Raw genomic sequence first — 16,767 nt, 5'->3', positions numbered from 1 at the left:
AATAAAAAACCAAACAAGCTGCAGACAAGCACCTCGCTTGTAGGAAAGAGGCAAAACAACTTACAAACCCATTAAACTAATGCTAAGATTATTTTCCTACCTATTTCCATGAAGACAACCCTTGCACAGCTGGATAGCTGCACTGGCAATGGGCTAATTATTACTTCTTCCCAACTCAGTTCTTTGGGTTTTCTCAGATGATGATTATAACCATTCTTTCTCATCACTGACTAAAATGAACACTTAGGTGTAAATTTTCATAAGTGATCCCTGACACTGAAACAGAGCAGCTGCAAACCCTAATAGCCAGGCATGTAAGTGCTTATTTGCTGGCAGAAATCAGCGAGTTATTACCAACGTTTTTATTTATCATATTATAGTAGCCATCCGGAGTATGTAAGCGAGATCATGATCCCATTAGGCAAAGCCTTGTACATAACTCATTCAAAAAAACTGTGCCTGCCCCAAAGTAATATATAAAGTAAACAACTGAGATTGGAAATACAGCAAATTCCTACAGCTAATGCAGGCTGCTGTAGAAACAACAGCTAAGCCAGGAAGTGAGTTGTATTTTTGAAGCCCCGGTCCAGTGGCTCAGCCACAAAGCCTAATCTTGCCTAGTCTTGCCACAGCCTAGTCAGCTACAAAGCCTCTAGTTATTGCTATTACTATCTCCACTTGGTTCAAAGGGTAAAGCTGCCCCTGTAATCTCAGAGACTGGAATCAGGTGAGCTTGTGAACCCCTAAAAGGTTCCTCATTCACTAAAAGCAATTGGTGCATCTTAAGTAATTACTACTTGTAAGCAAACAGCGTTTGTTAAGACCAAAACACTGATTAATACAGAATTTCAGGGATTCCCTTTGGAAATGACAAAAGCTTTTATCTGTGTGCTTTCTTGTTGAAGGAAAGGAAAGGAGAAATGGTGCACGGAGGGTGAGAGACAGAGATGCGGCTTTTGCAGGTGTGAATGCACGCGCTTGTTTCTGCTCGCTGACCTGAAAAGAGTGAGGGCTGGATTCTTCCCATGGGACAAAACAGTCTACTCTCAAATGCTAGAGAAGGAAGGCAGGATGCCTCTGTCCTCAGACCCTGTCACAAAAACAGAAAAGCTGAGAAGTGTCCACCATCTCCCCTCTAGTCCCCAACCCCCTGGAACACACCGTGCTGTCAGCACATCCGCAGCTCAGGGAGTGCTCACTTCGAGATGAGCTGCATCTCCTGGCTGGGCAACATCAAGTGAAGCTGGACCCCAGAGAAAATCGTACATGGAAAAAGTTTGAGGCCTTCATGTCAATATGCCCAGGCTCCAGCAGAGGTATTTACTGCTCAAATATTCAACAGAGCTACGTTATCAAGGTAGTGGCTGAGGCAGCAGTAAAGAGGAGCTGACTTCTCATCTCAGGTGGGTGCACGGCATGAGACAGCAACCTGAAAGAGAAGGCCACTTTTTACCAAACATACTGCAAGCCGTGTGTCTATTCAGATGGTGGGCAGAGAAGGGGGACAATTATTTATTAAATGATGGGCTAACCTTACCTTGCAGATGTTTACTGGCAGACTTGCTGCACGCATTATCTATTATTTATTTACTTTGGTATTTCACTGGCCACGTTCATGCTGCAAAAAACGTTGTGGTCTCTGATGATCCTCTTATGGTTTCCATGCCCTGTATTGTACCGCAGCTTGGATCACAAAATAGAAACATGATAGCGGTGCCCTTGGGGGAAGAAACCTACCTCTGTGGAATTGCTCAGGTGACAATGAGAGCAGATTCTCTCTGCTCTGTCTAAGATGACGTGAATGCACTAGACACTCACCACTGACCCTGTCATGACCAGGAGACTTTTAAACTTGGAGCTGCAATGGTAGGACCTGCCTCATAACCCTGTTCCTTTCAGGTACGCTCTGTACCTGACAGCCTGAAATAGGTGGCAAGGGGAGTTTCAGCTAGGGAAGGCTGCATAAAACGTAGCGCTGAAGGCAAGAACCATGGAAAGATGCTGCAAGGCCATGAACTCGTTTTGATGTCCTGTGTGCCTGCTGCAGAATGGAGCCTGAGCTGCAGAACCACAACGGTGCATTTGTACAGAAAACAAGTTCAGCTTCCCTTGCTGGTGAATCAGCCCGTCAGACTCCCTGATGTCTAAAGTCATAAAGACATTCACAGTCTTTATTTTCAGCACCTGACCTGGTGAAATTAAACCAAGAAAAGATAGAAGGATTACATTACCTTCCTAGTCAAGGGAAAGCTCGGCACCTCAGAGAAGTCTACCCAGAACTGATAAATGGTGAAAGCAATCAGACTTCCCTAGGGCCTAACGCAGACAGGCTGATTGTGCTTTACTGAAAATAATCTACTCGAGTAAAAGTAGCTGTATTTCTGTCCTGAAATCATTACATTTTATCAGTAACATGAATGTCCTTAAAACTGGCAATGCTAAATAAAACCTGAGGTCATAGCAATTTTCCCAAGGTTTGTAATATTCCCAGGGATCCGCAGCCATTAATACAGAGAAGACTCATTAATACAGAGATTAAGATTCAACTCGAATGCTTTCCTAGCTCCTGGCAAGCACTCAAAGTCCTCAAAGAACATGTTCTTAAGATAGCCTTCATAGCAACCTTAACTGCTGAAGGACTTTCAGGCTGGCTACACAGAAGAAACAACAGAAACACTTCCTAAAGAAATTAGCATGCATTTGACATTAAATGCTTTCTGCATCCAGAAAAACAAATGTCAAAACAAACAGTGATGCTCCGTGCACTGAAATAAGGACATGAAGAGATTCATCCAGGCCAAAGATGCAGTGGTTCTCTGACTGCACGTGTAAGTACAACCTAGAGCAAGAGCACTCTGATCCCTCATGAAACACTGTAAGCAACTAATGTAATACAAATAAACCACCTGTTAACAAACATTTGTATCTTTAATGCAAACTAAGTAACAGAACTGATTTTAGAAAATATTTGGGGATTTTATCTATCATAAAAGCAATGCTGATCCTTTGTGATCCACACAAAACTTGTTGCATTTATGTGTAGTACCTATATTACACACACAAGACATAGTAATCCAGTAATTGCAAAAAATTAGAAATGACAGTCAGAAGAAAAAGCAAACTGGAAAAAAAAAGCGCACAGAAAGGAATAAGTCAAAATGACATGGAAAGAACAAATTTGGGGGAATGATGCCCTTAAATCTCTTCTGTTTGAGAGAAAATGATCCAGCAAATAGTGGGTGCCGAGACACACTCTATCAGCAAGACATCAAATTCTGGGCTGATCAGTGTCACGTCTTAGTCTTATACAAGATGGTGTAACTTGGTCCAGATCCAGCAAAGCACTTGGACTAATGTTCAATTTTCAGCTTGCGAGCAGTTCCACTGAAGTCAAACTTCTTGTGACTTTAAGAGGTGAGCATTTGCTTAAACTCTTTGTTGGATAAGTACCAAGGAGTAATATTGCTAAGTTCAAATTCCTAAAGATCCTGATTCAGGTTTCAAAAATATTTTTAAACATTGGTTTAAAGCCCTTGCCCTTAATTAAGAAAGAATTAGTTTGGCTCTGGTTTCTTAAAGTCATGAAATGATCAGCAAAATCCTTTCTCAAATCACTTGGATCACATTTTCAGTTATTTTTTCACAGTCAAGAGGGATTGAAAATTTTCAAAAAGTGAATACAGAGATTCCTGCGTAGCCAGTCTTGTTCTTAGGAGCCGGTGTTAAAGAAAAAAAAAAATTATATCCTAAGACTCATAAAAGCATGAGAATTGTCGAATTTGAATGTACTCTGCACCTTGCTCACTTGAACCGTCAGGGCAGCTGACTCATTTCCACTCTCTCATGACAACTTTCCTGACCCAAATGGACCAGAATTACTGTCCTGTTCTGGAGGACTCGGGCAAGAGCGATTTGAGAGCTGCATGCAATGCAGACTGCAGCAAAGAAAAGTTAACTCCATCCAGATGAAGGAGATCTGCTTTCCTTTCACTATATACCTCATGCTTACTTTTGTACCCACATTTTGCAGTCTCTGCATTTCATCTCACTTAAATTATAATAACCTTTCTCTGTTACAAGCAGTTGCTTAAGTAGCCCTGGGAGCAGACCACTCTTCTGCTGGCTACAATGCGTAGAGCTGAATGGGAGGAAATGAACTTCAGCTGGTGAAAGAGCTTCTGCTATAAACTTATGGGAACCAGTTCCTGAGATTCCCCTGTCTGATTTAAAAGCCCTTTTATAAAGGTATCTATCTAACATTTTTCAACAGATCTTTTCATTCATCCCTGAATTGAGAATAAAAGCAATCTGATAAAAAATACATAGGCTACATGCCAAAGCAGAAGTAGTAATTCATTGGCCTTGAAATATAGTTCTTTTACTGGAAATGTTACAAAGACAAGGACCATGTGTCATCACTCCCCCCCAAAAAGGGCAGTTTTTAACAGTTACTCTTCAGAATAGGCTCCACGTTTCATCCTCAATTATCAGTTCATAAATTTAGAATTTCTTAGCTGCTAACAGATGGGTGAAGGTCAAAAAACAAGGACCTCATAAAATTAGTGCAATTTAGAAAAGTAACAACAATCTGAACTAATTTCTTTCCACTGTACACTGGATTTTCCAGAGCCGTTCCCATTTAGCAAAGGGCCAGCAGAAAACTAAAACCCAGAAAGCCAAAAAAAGAAATTCCCTTTCAGCCGCCAAGATGGATTATCTGCAAATAAACTTGGATATATTTTCCTTATGGATTAAATTAAATAGTTGATAATGATATCCTGTACTTATATATAGCCTTTCAAGGTTTCAAGTATTCAAAAGTAATGCAAGCTTTAGGAGGGTGGGGAGGGACCATGAATTTATAACTGAAGTAGCTCAACCACATTCCTCATCAAAGGAATCGGAACTCCTTCAGGAACTACCAGGAAAAGCCAATATAAAAACTCACCGACCTAACAAGCCTTACTCTCCCATAGAAAACTGTAATACACGAGTACCTTAATTCCTCACTGCCAGAACATCCCTCCTTTGATTTCTATCGAACGGTGAATGGCACTGCACACCTCAGCATCCTCGCAACTTACATTCCTATGTGAGGCTGACGGGAGTAAATGTTTCAAAAAACATCAGTAACTAAAGTCTGGATCATAAATCCTTATTTTGACATCTCCCTATATGCAGTTTACTATCAAGAGAATTCTTCTCCCATTTTCAAACTGAGAAAAGATGTTTTAATTTCATTTCATTCTGAAATAATTAGGAAATTCTACTCCGCAAGACAGAACAAACAAAAATAAAGTGACAAAAAGCAAGTTTCCTATCTTATTACCCACTCATGCATACACACTGACAGTCGTTTGTTCATAATGATTCACCATAATACATTTTTTTCACATAATATAACATGAAAAGAATGCTTTCAACATCCCAAGTATATACGAAACATCCTCTATCTTTTGCCTGCTTTTCTGTCCTTACCTTCTTTTCAGTAAACAAACCAATCTTCCAGCCTGTCTTTATGAGACATTTCCTGTTATCTGCTGCTCATTTTCAAATTACAACCACAATGATTCTGACCTTATGGCTGAGAAAGTCTGTGGGAATTACCTTTAGTGAGAAGGAAGAACATTTTTTCTATCATCCTCAAAAACCTCAGCTGCAAGGGTTTGGTTGAATACAACAAAATAATCACTTTTTGGGCAGAATTCAAACATCAACAAGTTTAATTCATAAATAAGATCTCTAAACATTTTTTAATAAATGGCAACAGCCTGCTAGAATGGAAGCAGCTATGTTACATTAGCTAGAGCAGACATCGCAACCACCGGACAGCAATGTTGCTGTAATGGGCATTAAATTGACATGATGCAGACATCCAAAAATAAAGTTCAAGTACTCGGGCTGTGCTTCCATGGGCTGTGCCCTTAAGTGATCTGTGTTTATCAATGACAGATTGTCGAAGATGGAAATTAAGAAAGGAAAGCTACTGCTGTACTATACTGACCGAGTTCTGCTCTGGGAGAGCTAACAGTCCTCTCTTCCTTTACCTATTCCCTGACAATTGCATTTAACTGGCACACAAAAAGCACACTCATTTAAAGGAGGAGCAGGTAGCTTTTCCCGGGGTTTGTGTGCCTGGGAAGCGTCACAATATTAGACTTGATATCCAAGCCAAAACTTATTTACATTATAGTTGATCAAAACAAAACTCAAGTTGAGACCGTATGTTACCTGAATCAAGGACCAAAAGGATGCCAGGTCACAGAAAATGGTTTGCCAAAGCTTTTCAGGACGGAAGTTAGAGCCTCAGAATACAAAGGGATGTGCAAAATCCTACTAAAGCCGTAAGTCAAATAAACTAAACAGTTTAGTTTTCCCAAACTGCATCCTGTATTCAATACCAACAGAACTGTTCAAAACATTTCCATTGACACATTTTAAGAGAATATGGCTTTTTGACCAAATCCCCCCTTTTGAATTTTTTTCAATAAAGTGTCATTTGATATTGTCAAAAATATAACTTTTTTTCACTGACTACTTACTTCTCCATTGCAATAATGGAGAAATTTCATGCTTATGACAGTGGCTGGTTGCCATTAAAATAACTGCAGCAATGTAGAATCACCACTTTTCCATGTTATGGACTAGAGGTAGAAAAAAAAAATTAGACTGCAAATTTCTCTCTCTCTCATCTCATCACCAGAACAAGGAAAAATAAGATCAAAGTGTGACAACTGAAGTTCATTAGCTACTTTAGTGACGATGCATGAGACTGAAACGGATTTATTGCCGTTCCCCTCCAGGGAACATGTTCTCTTTAACAAGAATGAGCAAAATCACTATTTTTTTTCCCCCACAAATTTAGCAGATGGCCATACAAAGCCAAAACCAGTCCTGTTTAACATGAAGACGTCCTTTTACACAGCTCTTTACTAATATGAACCATACTTTTCCATTATGCATTAATTACCAAGGATAATACAGATAACAGCACAGGAGAGAGAAGACAGCTCTGCCTCCCCTCTGCGATGATTTTCACTTCTAGCTTCCCAACCTGCCAAGTCCCCAGTTCTCTGGGAGAAAACGTGTGATGCTTTCACAGAGCTCAGCAAGCCAGGGACATGCAGTCTTCATAGCAGCTCTCATAAACCCAACTTCATTGACTTCAATAAAGCCAAAGTGATTTTCATCAGCTGAGGAACTGGTTTGACCTGTATAGAACAGGCTACTGTGCAGAATAAAAGCCCAAAGGCTGAAACACTCTGAAATCCAAGCACCTAGACATAGATAAGAGGGGAATTTCTAGCTCCTTTCGAATTTGCAACAAATTTCCATGGACTTCGGCATGGCAGGAACTTCCCTGGTGGGAGACTGGGGCTAATTCATTGGCATCATTGCAGCTACAGTGATTTATTCCAGCTCAGGTCCTCTCCCTAAACTTATGCGGTTGCGGAGCATATATTCATGACCTAATCCATTATCACGGCATGGGGAAATGGAAGAAATGAAAGCAGCACAAATGAAGATTTTATCACCTAAATAAAATTGAGGGCTGATATTCTTTATGTTTATTTCGGTTATCATTCATTTCTTACCTCACAGACACAAGCAAGCTATTGTTCAACTTCAGTTCTCTCAGATTAGGTAGATAGGCACCTATGGGAACAGAATAAAGAATCTTTTTGCAGACCTGGGAGTAGAGTAAAGGAAACTTCTGACAATTACAAGTTGAAGCATCTAATTTTACATGCATTTCCTACCTGTTTCTGCCAGATCTGTGCTGGACCTCTTCTAAGAAAATTAATGAGATTATTTCACTCCAAAAATATTTCACCATTTGCATTTTTGCAACACGTATGTATTGTCTGCATATAATTATAATTTTTGGAAGCCCTCTCTGACAATTCTGATAGAGCACCTTTCCAGACAGACAACAACAGAAACTGGCTTGATGAGTGACTGTTTAATTTGGTCTGATTCCCAAACCTTATTGACTATTAACTGAGTGACACTCTGAGGAGGTAAGGGATGCTTTAGAGTATAGCATTCCATGACCCCTGATTTCTACATAATGCTCTTGCTTCTCTCCCCAGAAATCTTTTTTCTACCTATTTAATGGCAAGTAGTGATGGACTTATTGGATATACAGATAAATAGCACTTGTTCAAAATGTGCTTTTGAGTCAAACAACAAAAGCATAATTTCCTATGTCACAACACCGTCTTTTATAGTTCAGAGGTCTCCAAATGCTACTTACGTTTTGCTAGGCATTGCCTTTTCCTTTTAATTTCTGGATGTGATCTATTACTTACTATTCAATTGTACAAGTTTCATATCTATGAAAACCTCACTACTCAGTACTTGTTATTACTTTGATTAATGCTTTTTTCTATTCCCAAGAGACATTTGCCTTTTTGGTTGCATCTAAAGGTATCTCTGAACCAAAATCATAGGACAAATCTCTCCAAGCTACAGAATAATCTACATATAAGCTGAAGTCCCAGGAAACTTTTGCTATTAATAACAGCAAATTTTTACCCGTTCCCACTAGCAGAGTTTACCCATGGCTGGTGAGCGTTCTCCAGTATAACATGCAACCATATAGAGGTAATACCAATTTTAGACAAACTGGATCTTTTCTAAAAGATTAAAATCCGTTCTCAGAAAATATTTTTATGAGTCCTCTGAGTAATCTCTCTCTGGCAAGGGTGATTTAGCAGTGTGCAGAAGGACATCATTCCAGCTCTTTGCAAAGGATCAAAAGTAAAAAAGAAAAAAAAAAAGAAAAAGGGAGTGGAAGGGAGTGGGATCTCAAAGGCAAACAAAGGAGATCATGTTGTTTGTCCCATTTCCCTAAACAGAACAAGAATGTTTATGGCAAAAATATTTTACTAAATCATGTTTTAGTAGAAGCACTATCTATACTAATGCTATTTGGGAGTGATTATAATCCACATATTGATCATGCTATACTGCAAATATTTAACTTCATGTCTTTTCAAAGCTCTTTAGAAAATATTAAAAATTCAAAACACATTGTGTAATTTTTTTAGTCTTATTTTTTAATCACTTTCCGTAATCCATAAAAATTGTAGTTCAAATTGTAACACACCATCCTCATCCTGCAGGGCATACTTTCTCATGTCAAACCAGTTTTATAAAGTATGGCAACAAAATAATTTGGAATCCCAACAGAGGAGATACTAGGATCTCTGTTAATTATTCACAGCAGTCATACTAGCTACTGAGCAAAGACTTCCTCGGATATAATCCATGCACTAAGAAATGCCCCCCCACCCCCCTCCCCCCAGAAAAAAATCAAAATCTAGATTAAAAAAGAACTGCTGTCCTGTTTCTGATGAGAAACCTGAAGCACAGAGAGATGAAATGACCTCCCCCCAAAGCGGTAAAGGAAAAAAGGAAGGATGCAGTAGCCTCTCCAGCCCCAGCACAGCAGCGGGTAATAGCCTTGACACAGATTCAGAGAGGTTAGAGGGTTACCAAGCAAAGGCTATTGCAAAGCATTACAAAGTAAATGGGTTTTAAAAACTAGTATTAAGCAGAAGATTTGAATGAGAAGTCAAGAAGACTAGCTCAGGAGAAATGGAGACACTTGCTCTAGAAAAAGCTTTCCACTGTATGCATTTAGGGTTGGTTCAGGAAAAAAAAACCAACAAAGATTCAACAAAGATTCAAAGAGGCAGACTGACAGGCTGACGATACAATTTTCACATCTGGTTATTTCATTATTGTAACCCAATCCTCCATCTCAGACATTTTATTGTATTTTGGCACAATCTATCCCTGGGAACTTACAGAATGTTAAGCTCTAATGTGCTGTTTACTAGACTGAAATAAAAGTATACTATGTGCAGTGGTGCAAAATTCTGCCAGTAAGACTTTTCCAATGTGTTTCTCCAATTCTGCAGGTTCTTCCCTCCTTTAAGTTTTATATTCTATATGTAATTGTTCTTTGGTGCTAAGAATTCATTATCCACTTGATTTTGCTTGTTTTTATAGTCCCAATTCCTTATATATAGATTGGAGACTGGAAGATTAAGTTAGGAAGAGAAAATTGTAAAATGAAGATGACAAAATAAGAGATCTATCCAAATGTAACAACATACTTCTAATTGTCTTAATTTTAACCCTCATGGCATCTTTCCTGAGAGCAAGGATGCAATTTATTCTTATAGTAACATAAAAATTCTCTAAGATATCAACAATATTAACTTCTAATATTAATCTTAATAGTACAAACAATATATTCCTCATCCTGAAACTGCCTTCATACTGTATAATTTTGATTTTTAAAAATGAGAATGGTCCAGAAAAGTGCTGATGACTGCAGTACAAGGCTGAGAATTCAGAACGGTGAGCAATATTATCTCGTCTGTCTACGATTCCCTTTCACTTAATACCCTTTTTGTTATATGGCTGTGAAATTACTAACCACCAACAACGTACTAAACTATTCTACTGTACTATCCCAGTGGAACAAAACTAAATGAAGAGCAGAAAGAAAACAAAGTTTAAGGTAGGTGTAGGTGAATAAAAGTGATACATGCATGCTCAATAATATTGCCTTAAGTGCTGGGTACTTAACCAGGGTAGCAACGCAGATGTCTTTCTCAGCTGCCTTGGTACAGCAGGTGACATTTAGAAAACCAACTAGAAGTAAGGAGCAAACAGGCAAGATGCTGGTTTTATTATATTCTACAAGCTACAACACTTATAATACTTGTTGTTTACATTACAATGTATTCTTGAGGTAGCACCATATATTTTGGTTTTCTATTATTAACAAAAAATCATCGTGGCTTGACTTCTTTATGCCTTCTGGAATACAGACTAGTGAAAAACATACACAAAAAATTACTGACAAACACTTGTGTTGACATCAGGCAACCTATGTGTTTTGTTGATCCTGCAGTACAAAACAGACATGTGAACACAGGCTGCGCTCTTCTAGCAAGAGCAACCTGATACATAAATTAAACTGGCTATTTAATTCACTTAAGCTGTATTTGATCAAGTAAGATATATCACCTTGATTTTATTTCCGTGCATGTTCTAAATGTGCATTTTTTACATGTTTCTGGGGTGAACTGGGCAATGCAATTGGACATAAGACCGCAGCACTTGCAGGTAAACCCAAGCTAGCTGCAGTCTAGCTACCTGAGATGAGAATCTCCCAAAAAACCACATCAGTACAGGGTTCAACATAAGCTCGCTGCCCCAGTACGTACTTGTGACTCCTGGAGAACCTGCCCAAGCCCTGCTGCAGCGGGTGCTGTGGCACCTTCTCAGTGAGGCTTGTCAGCAACAGCTAAACCAAGACCAGCTGTGGGCAGGGACGCAAATGGGGGCTCGCACCTCCAGCCTCCACACTGGCTTCCTGACCACGCAAGCACCTGCCACTGCGATGCTGGCTGCCGACAGGCATCTCCCAGCTTTGCAACAGGAATACCGACAAATAGAGCAAGAGGAAAGAGATGACCCTGACTGAAAAATAACGTGTGCCTACTTCTGAACCTTTAGCAGAGCTTATCCTTGATAAAACACGTGCAAGAGAAGCTGCAGTCTCCAGACATGTAATCAACTTAGCCTGGCCACCAGCAGGCAACAATTCAATAAGTACCAGCGAACAGCACTGTGGGTAACTTGATTTGTAGCTATTAAAATCACTTAGAAATAAGAGAACTATATAGTGTCTTAAATGACTCTATCCCACCATTACTTTCAACAGGAATTTTTACGAGCTGGTCATGAATTCGGTCCCAGACCTGTCAGCAATCAAAACCGAAGGGATAAGCTAATGAAAAGGAAATAGTCCATCTGTTTGAGTATGAACTGAAGCCTACATGCAGCTGAAGAGCACAGAAGTGAAGTCCAAGATCTGCAAAGCTGGTTACAAGACTTGCCAGGGCGGTTTAGTGTTTCGCCTGTCACTCAGCAAGGTGCACTGAAAACAAACAGCTAGAGATTTCAACAATTACCCTGAGCCCTGCTAAGACTCAGATTCAAGCTCTGGCACGACGCCTTTCCTAAATTTTAAAACTGATCACGTGAAAATATTTTAATATTGTCCTTTTCATGTTTTAGCCCACAACCTGTCCCTAAGAAACGTAACCATTCCTCCCCACCATGTCACACCATTGTGTTGAGGCTGACCTGATGAACTGGGAAAATTTAGCAGGATGTTTAAAATTTAAAGTTTAGCACATCCCAAAGTGGAATGCTCGTAAGAAAAACTCAAGCAACACATTTTAAATCACTCTGGAAATCTTGCTAAAGGAGATGTAGGTTAACACAGTGCTTGTGTTACAGTCTGTGTATGGCTGCGAGCATTGAAACGTTTCTCAAGTGGAAATTGCAATGTGAATTTGGGATTCAAGTGCTGCAAGGGTTCCAGGTGACCCAGAGTTATGTGCAGTCTGTCCTAACCACCTGCTGACATTTGCAAAGAGATGTTCACAGGGAGGAAATTCAGAAATGCACTTTAAAAAAAAAAGACTAAAGGAAATTCAGGATGGTCTTGATATTCTGTTATTCTCAAAAGCCGTGGGGACCTGCAGCTGCTGGTTATTATAGGCCTCAAGGGCCAACTCTTGGTGGAAATGGTGGGACATAAACAAGATGGAAATTGTTTGCAACATGGGAATAGTGCTCTGTATTCTGTAAAAGTTGCAAAAGCCTCACCACGGGGAGCAGAAAGAAAGGGTAGAAGAAAGAAAGGGTACTACTTTCCAGCAGTAGAAAGGAAAGGGAAGTACAGAGTGAAAAAGGTGAAACATTTTGCTATCTTGCCGCAGCTAATGTAAAATGGCATAGGAATGGGAGCACCACTTTCGAGCATTGTAGAAATGGCATAAGGAGATTTTCTTATCAACTGGAGGAAACATGACTGAATAGATTATGATCTCTGAAAGAAATTGATGTAATTTACCTTAAATTATCAAGTCCCTATCAGGAAGAGACCTATTTATGAAATAAACAGAATAACCAATACAAAGTGGCTATATAATTCAAGACAAAAGCCCCCTTCACTCTACGTGCTTAACCATTCTTGACAAATTGACATCAAAAGACCCACTAAAGCTAATTGCCTGTTACATTATAGTCACTTGCACATGAAAATGAACTGCTTGGCTGAAAATACCAGCACACTTTTGGGGACGCAACTCCTTTTGTCACAGAAAATATTACCCTGCAGTAGTTACTCAGCTTCAGTGTAGCAAAAGATGGACTTGGTTGTGATGGGAATCCACATGACAGAAAATGACTGCCAGTACTAGAAAAAAGGAAGGTTTCATATTCTCAGTGCTAACTCTGCTACAGAGGGAATTTCTTTCATACTTCCTTACTTCCACAGTGCAGTGACCATGACATAGACACAAGCATTAAGGCTGTTTGGGGCTCACCAAAATGACATATCTATCAAGCGCATCATCCAGCACAGCTCGATGAGACAGTACAGGACGCAAAGACAGGCTGCTGGCAGCATGAGCAGCCTGATACCACCAGCGATTTTTCAGCCACAGGGGAATCTCATAGTGGTGAGAAACTGAACTTTGGCTATTGTTTTGCTAGAGTAGCGCCAAGTACTCTAGAGGGCAAAGTAATCAGTAAATGCTCATTTAGGGCCTAGAGGCATGTCATTCCAGAGGAATTTATTCAAACTAATTTGCTTTAGACAGAAGCGGTGTCACTCATCCCATTGCCATAGTTTTCAGTCCTATTTAGAGCCTCACAGAAGAAAACAGAGATCAAGGAGTGAGAGGTACCAGGGAGATCATGTTTCAAGAGCTCTTGAGCAGAACAGTACGTTACACTGTTCCTGAGTCCCCAGTCCTGCTTCAAAACACGATCAAGGGAAATCTGAGGTGGTGATCAGAAGATATAAAGTGTTTTCTTACCAAAGCTTCCCAAGCTGTTCTCTCTTGTATCTACTCGCACCTCTAGGGCCTTCACTCGCTGCAGATCATCTACCCCTGTCAAAACTTTCTGTGAAGATAAGCAGAGATAAAGGTGTACTCTGGTGCAATAAACCAGCTGACACAGGAGCAAAAAGGTGTAACAAGCCTTTCAACCAGTGCTTTGTCAACATATACTCCAGGTCAAAATGGCTAGACATGCGATCACATTGAAATAAATTTAGTATTCAAAGATCTTTCTTCCTTGTAGTTCCGAATTGTTCTAGTCTCACATAACTTCTATACTGCTTAAAGAGTCAAGGCTGAGGGTTACATTCAAGCTGCAAATCAACAACAGACCTACATGCCAATTAACTTAATTTAAACAGTATGTCCATGCTTTAAGATTTGCATAAGTCTTGTGCTAATACTCAGCAGATAGGAAGTGTTACCCTTAAGTGTCACCTGTAATCAAAATGGCACTAGGCAGTAAAACTCAACAAAACACACTGTTTAGCCTTTTAACCCAAAACTATGAAAAGGAAACACGATTTTAGCTCAAGAAGCTCCCTTTTCTGAAAGAAGACAACACTAATTTCAAGAATTACGAATTCCTTTGAAAATATCTAGGCAATTCAAACAGAAGTCTCCAAAATATTTCATTATTTTTGCAAAATCTTAGTAACAGGATCAACCACTGCTTTAAGGAAGGGTTTGTGTATGAATGCAGGACCTTTCCTACCTTATCACTGGATCTTTCCTAATATCCTAAAGTTTGTGCTGTTACATACATATAGATTTTGCCTTGACAGAGGTAAGCAGGAGGACAGAAATGCAGAGGAGGGAGGGAAGCTCTAGGACACACAGTGAAAAATACAGCAAGGCTGTGAAGTCCTAAAATACCAGGCTGCAATTCCACGAGCAGCTGAAGCAATCTCATGTTAGCACTGCTCTATCCCCTGTTCCTTCCTCCTATGACCCAGATCCTCACTCCCTCGCTTGCCTCATCCAGGCTACATGTCCTACCACCTCCTTTGCATCAGCTTTGGGTGCTTAGTGGATCCTTCCACACACAAATTCAACAAAACTGAGGGAGGGAACTGCGTCCTTTCTTCCTGATGTGTTAGCAGTTCATGAAGGGTCTGAAACACTCCTTGAGAGACAAGAAACGGGGTTTTTGTGTCACAATAACTGCCTGAAAGAACTGATGCTATGCATAGTGATACAACTACTAAATTTTCACCTTTCTGTGTCAAAAGAACTAGCACGTGAGGGTAAAAAAGTCCACTTCAAAGAAATGTCTGACCCTGGCATCAGTGTCTCCTCCTCAATGATGAATCAACAGCATGGGCTGAAAGAATTATTGTCACCTGCCTTTTACCCCTCTAAGATGAAGGCAGGAAGTCATTAAACAACCTCCATGTACAGGGGACAAGTTTTCTTACTATTAAAAAGTTACAACATTCTTGAGTTTGTTTAATAAGGGGGAAATTATTCATTAGAAGGGAATGTGTAGGACCACCTCTGTTTATGAGTTTTGGGGAGAAAAACTAACCACAAGAACATCTAGTTCATTTTGCAGGGGAAAAAGGCAGTTGCGACATTCCTGCTCCAACTAAAATTTGTGTTGCGCACAAGCGACTGCAACTTAATTCACTCTGATGGTTCCACATCCTCTTACCAAGGACCAAACATAGTCTGAGTGTAACTGAGGTGACAGTTTAAAAGGGCATGGTTTCCCGAAAAGGCTGAGCATCCATCCTTGAAAAACTGACTCCCTTTGTAAGGTCTTGACTTGGACTCCTAAGAAACAGAGTTATCCAAAATCTTCGACTGTTTTTGAATCGTCTTTAAAACATTGTGTTTAAAATTATTTCTAAACTTATGTTTTTAAACTGCGATTTTAATTAGGCTGAGCCTAAGAAAGCTTCTAGACTTTCTTGCCTCACCACTAGAGTATAAGAAACAACGGTCTCAGATGAAAACTTGGGAGTCCCCAGTGGCATACAGAAATTTGCTTTCTATCCCCAGATGCAGCCACCACAAAAATGGTTTTGGTCCTGCAAAGAAGGCAATCTTACCAACTACAGACTTCTTCCTCCCACCAAGTAAACACAAGTTCCCTCCCTGCAAGACACATTTTGCAGTAATCCTTTTTAAGCAGATGACACTGTCTGTCATAGAGCATGAGAGTATGTGAGAAACGAGAGCTAGCTGACATCCTGGCACACAACCATGCACTCGCTTTTCTGGACTTGGACACAAGCTCATTGTCATTAAAGGAAGCTTCTTCTGAAAAATACCTCCCCTCTCCCCATCAAAATAGTCTTAAGAGCCAATATCATTAGAAGACAGAATCAGAAGAGGTTGCAGAACAAGTAACAAGCATAAGGTCATACACTTTGTCAGTAGAATAGCAGAAGGTCCTGGCACCAAAAGGAGCCTTTGCCTTTCTCCTCTGCTGTCTGCAAGTTCCCTGCACACTGTCCTTCCCCCTGCTGTATTCTAGACAGCTTCCTTTGACAGTTCTACTCCTTATTCTCCTCTCTCAAAATCCAAGCATAAAAGCTGCATAAAGTTATATTCTCTCCTCTTCTAGGGTTCCCTATTCCTTTTCCTCATAGCAGGGATTACCGGTGTGCTTCTTTGCCCTCCTTTTACTCTTCCAGATCCACGATTAGTACTTTTTCCCCTGAGAGATGAGCTGCTCAGTACTTCCATATTTTGTACTGCAACCAGCAGAGCTGTGGCTCCAGTGCTGGAAAGGGTTATTGGCTGCCACCACCAGCTCTTTGAACTATAGATAGCTGCCTTGAAGCATGTGCTAACCAGATGTGACAGACTCCATGTG

General features: G+C 40.1%; 1 protein-coding gene across 1 annotated transcript in view; it reads right to left on the bottom strand.

Moving 5' to 3' along the window:
* The window catches only part of LRRC56 (leucine rich repeat containing 56), a 66,368-nt gene that overhangs the window by 29,806 nt on the left and 19,795 nt on the right, over positions 1-16,767 (bottom strand). Inside the window, exons 4-5 of the mRNA XM_074582455.1 lie at positions 13,920-14,007; positions 7,596-7,656 (exon numbers count right to left, since the gene is read on the bottom strand). Of these exons, the coding sequence (XP_074438556.1) occupies positions 7,596-7,656; positions 13,920-14,007 (149 nt within the window). The remainder of the gene's footprint in view (positions 1-7,595; positions 7,657-13,919; positions 14,008-16,767) is intronic.

Source organism: Larus michahellis, chromosome 4 (genome assembly GCF_964199755.1).
Source record: "Larus michahellis chromosome 4, bLarMic1.1, whole genome shotgun sequence".
Classification (NCBI taxonomy): Eukaryota; Metazoa; Chordata; class Aves; order Charadriiformes; family Laridae; genus Larus; species Larus michahellis.
The sequence above is the reverse complement of the archived record's forward strand: the minus strand, read 5'-3'. Positions and strand labels throughout refer to the sequence as shown.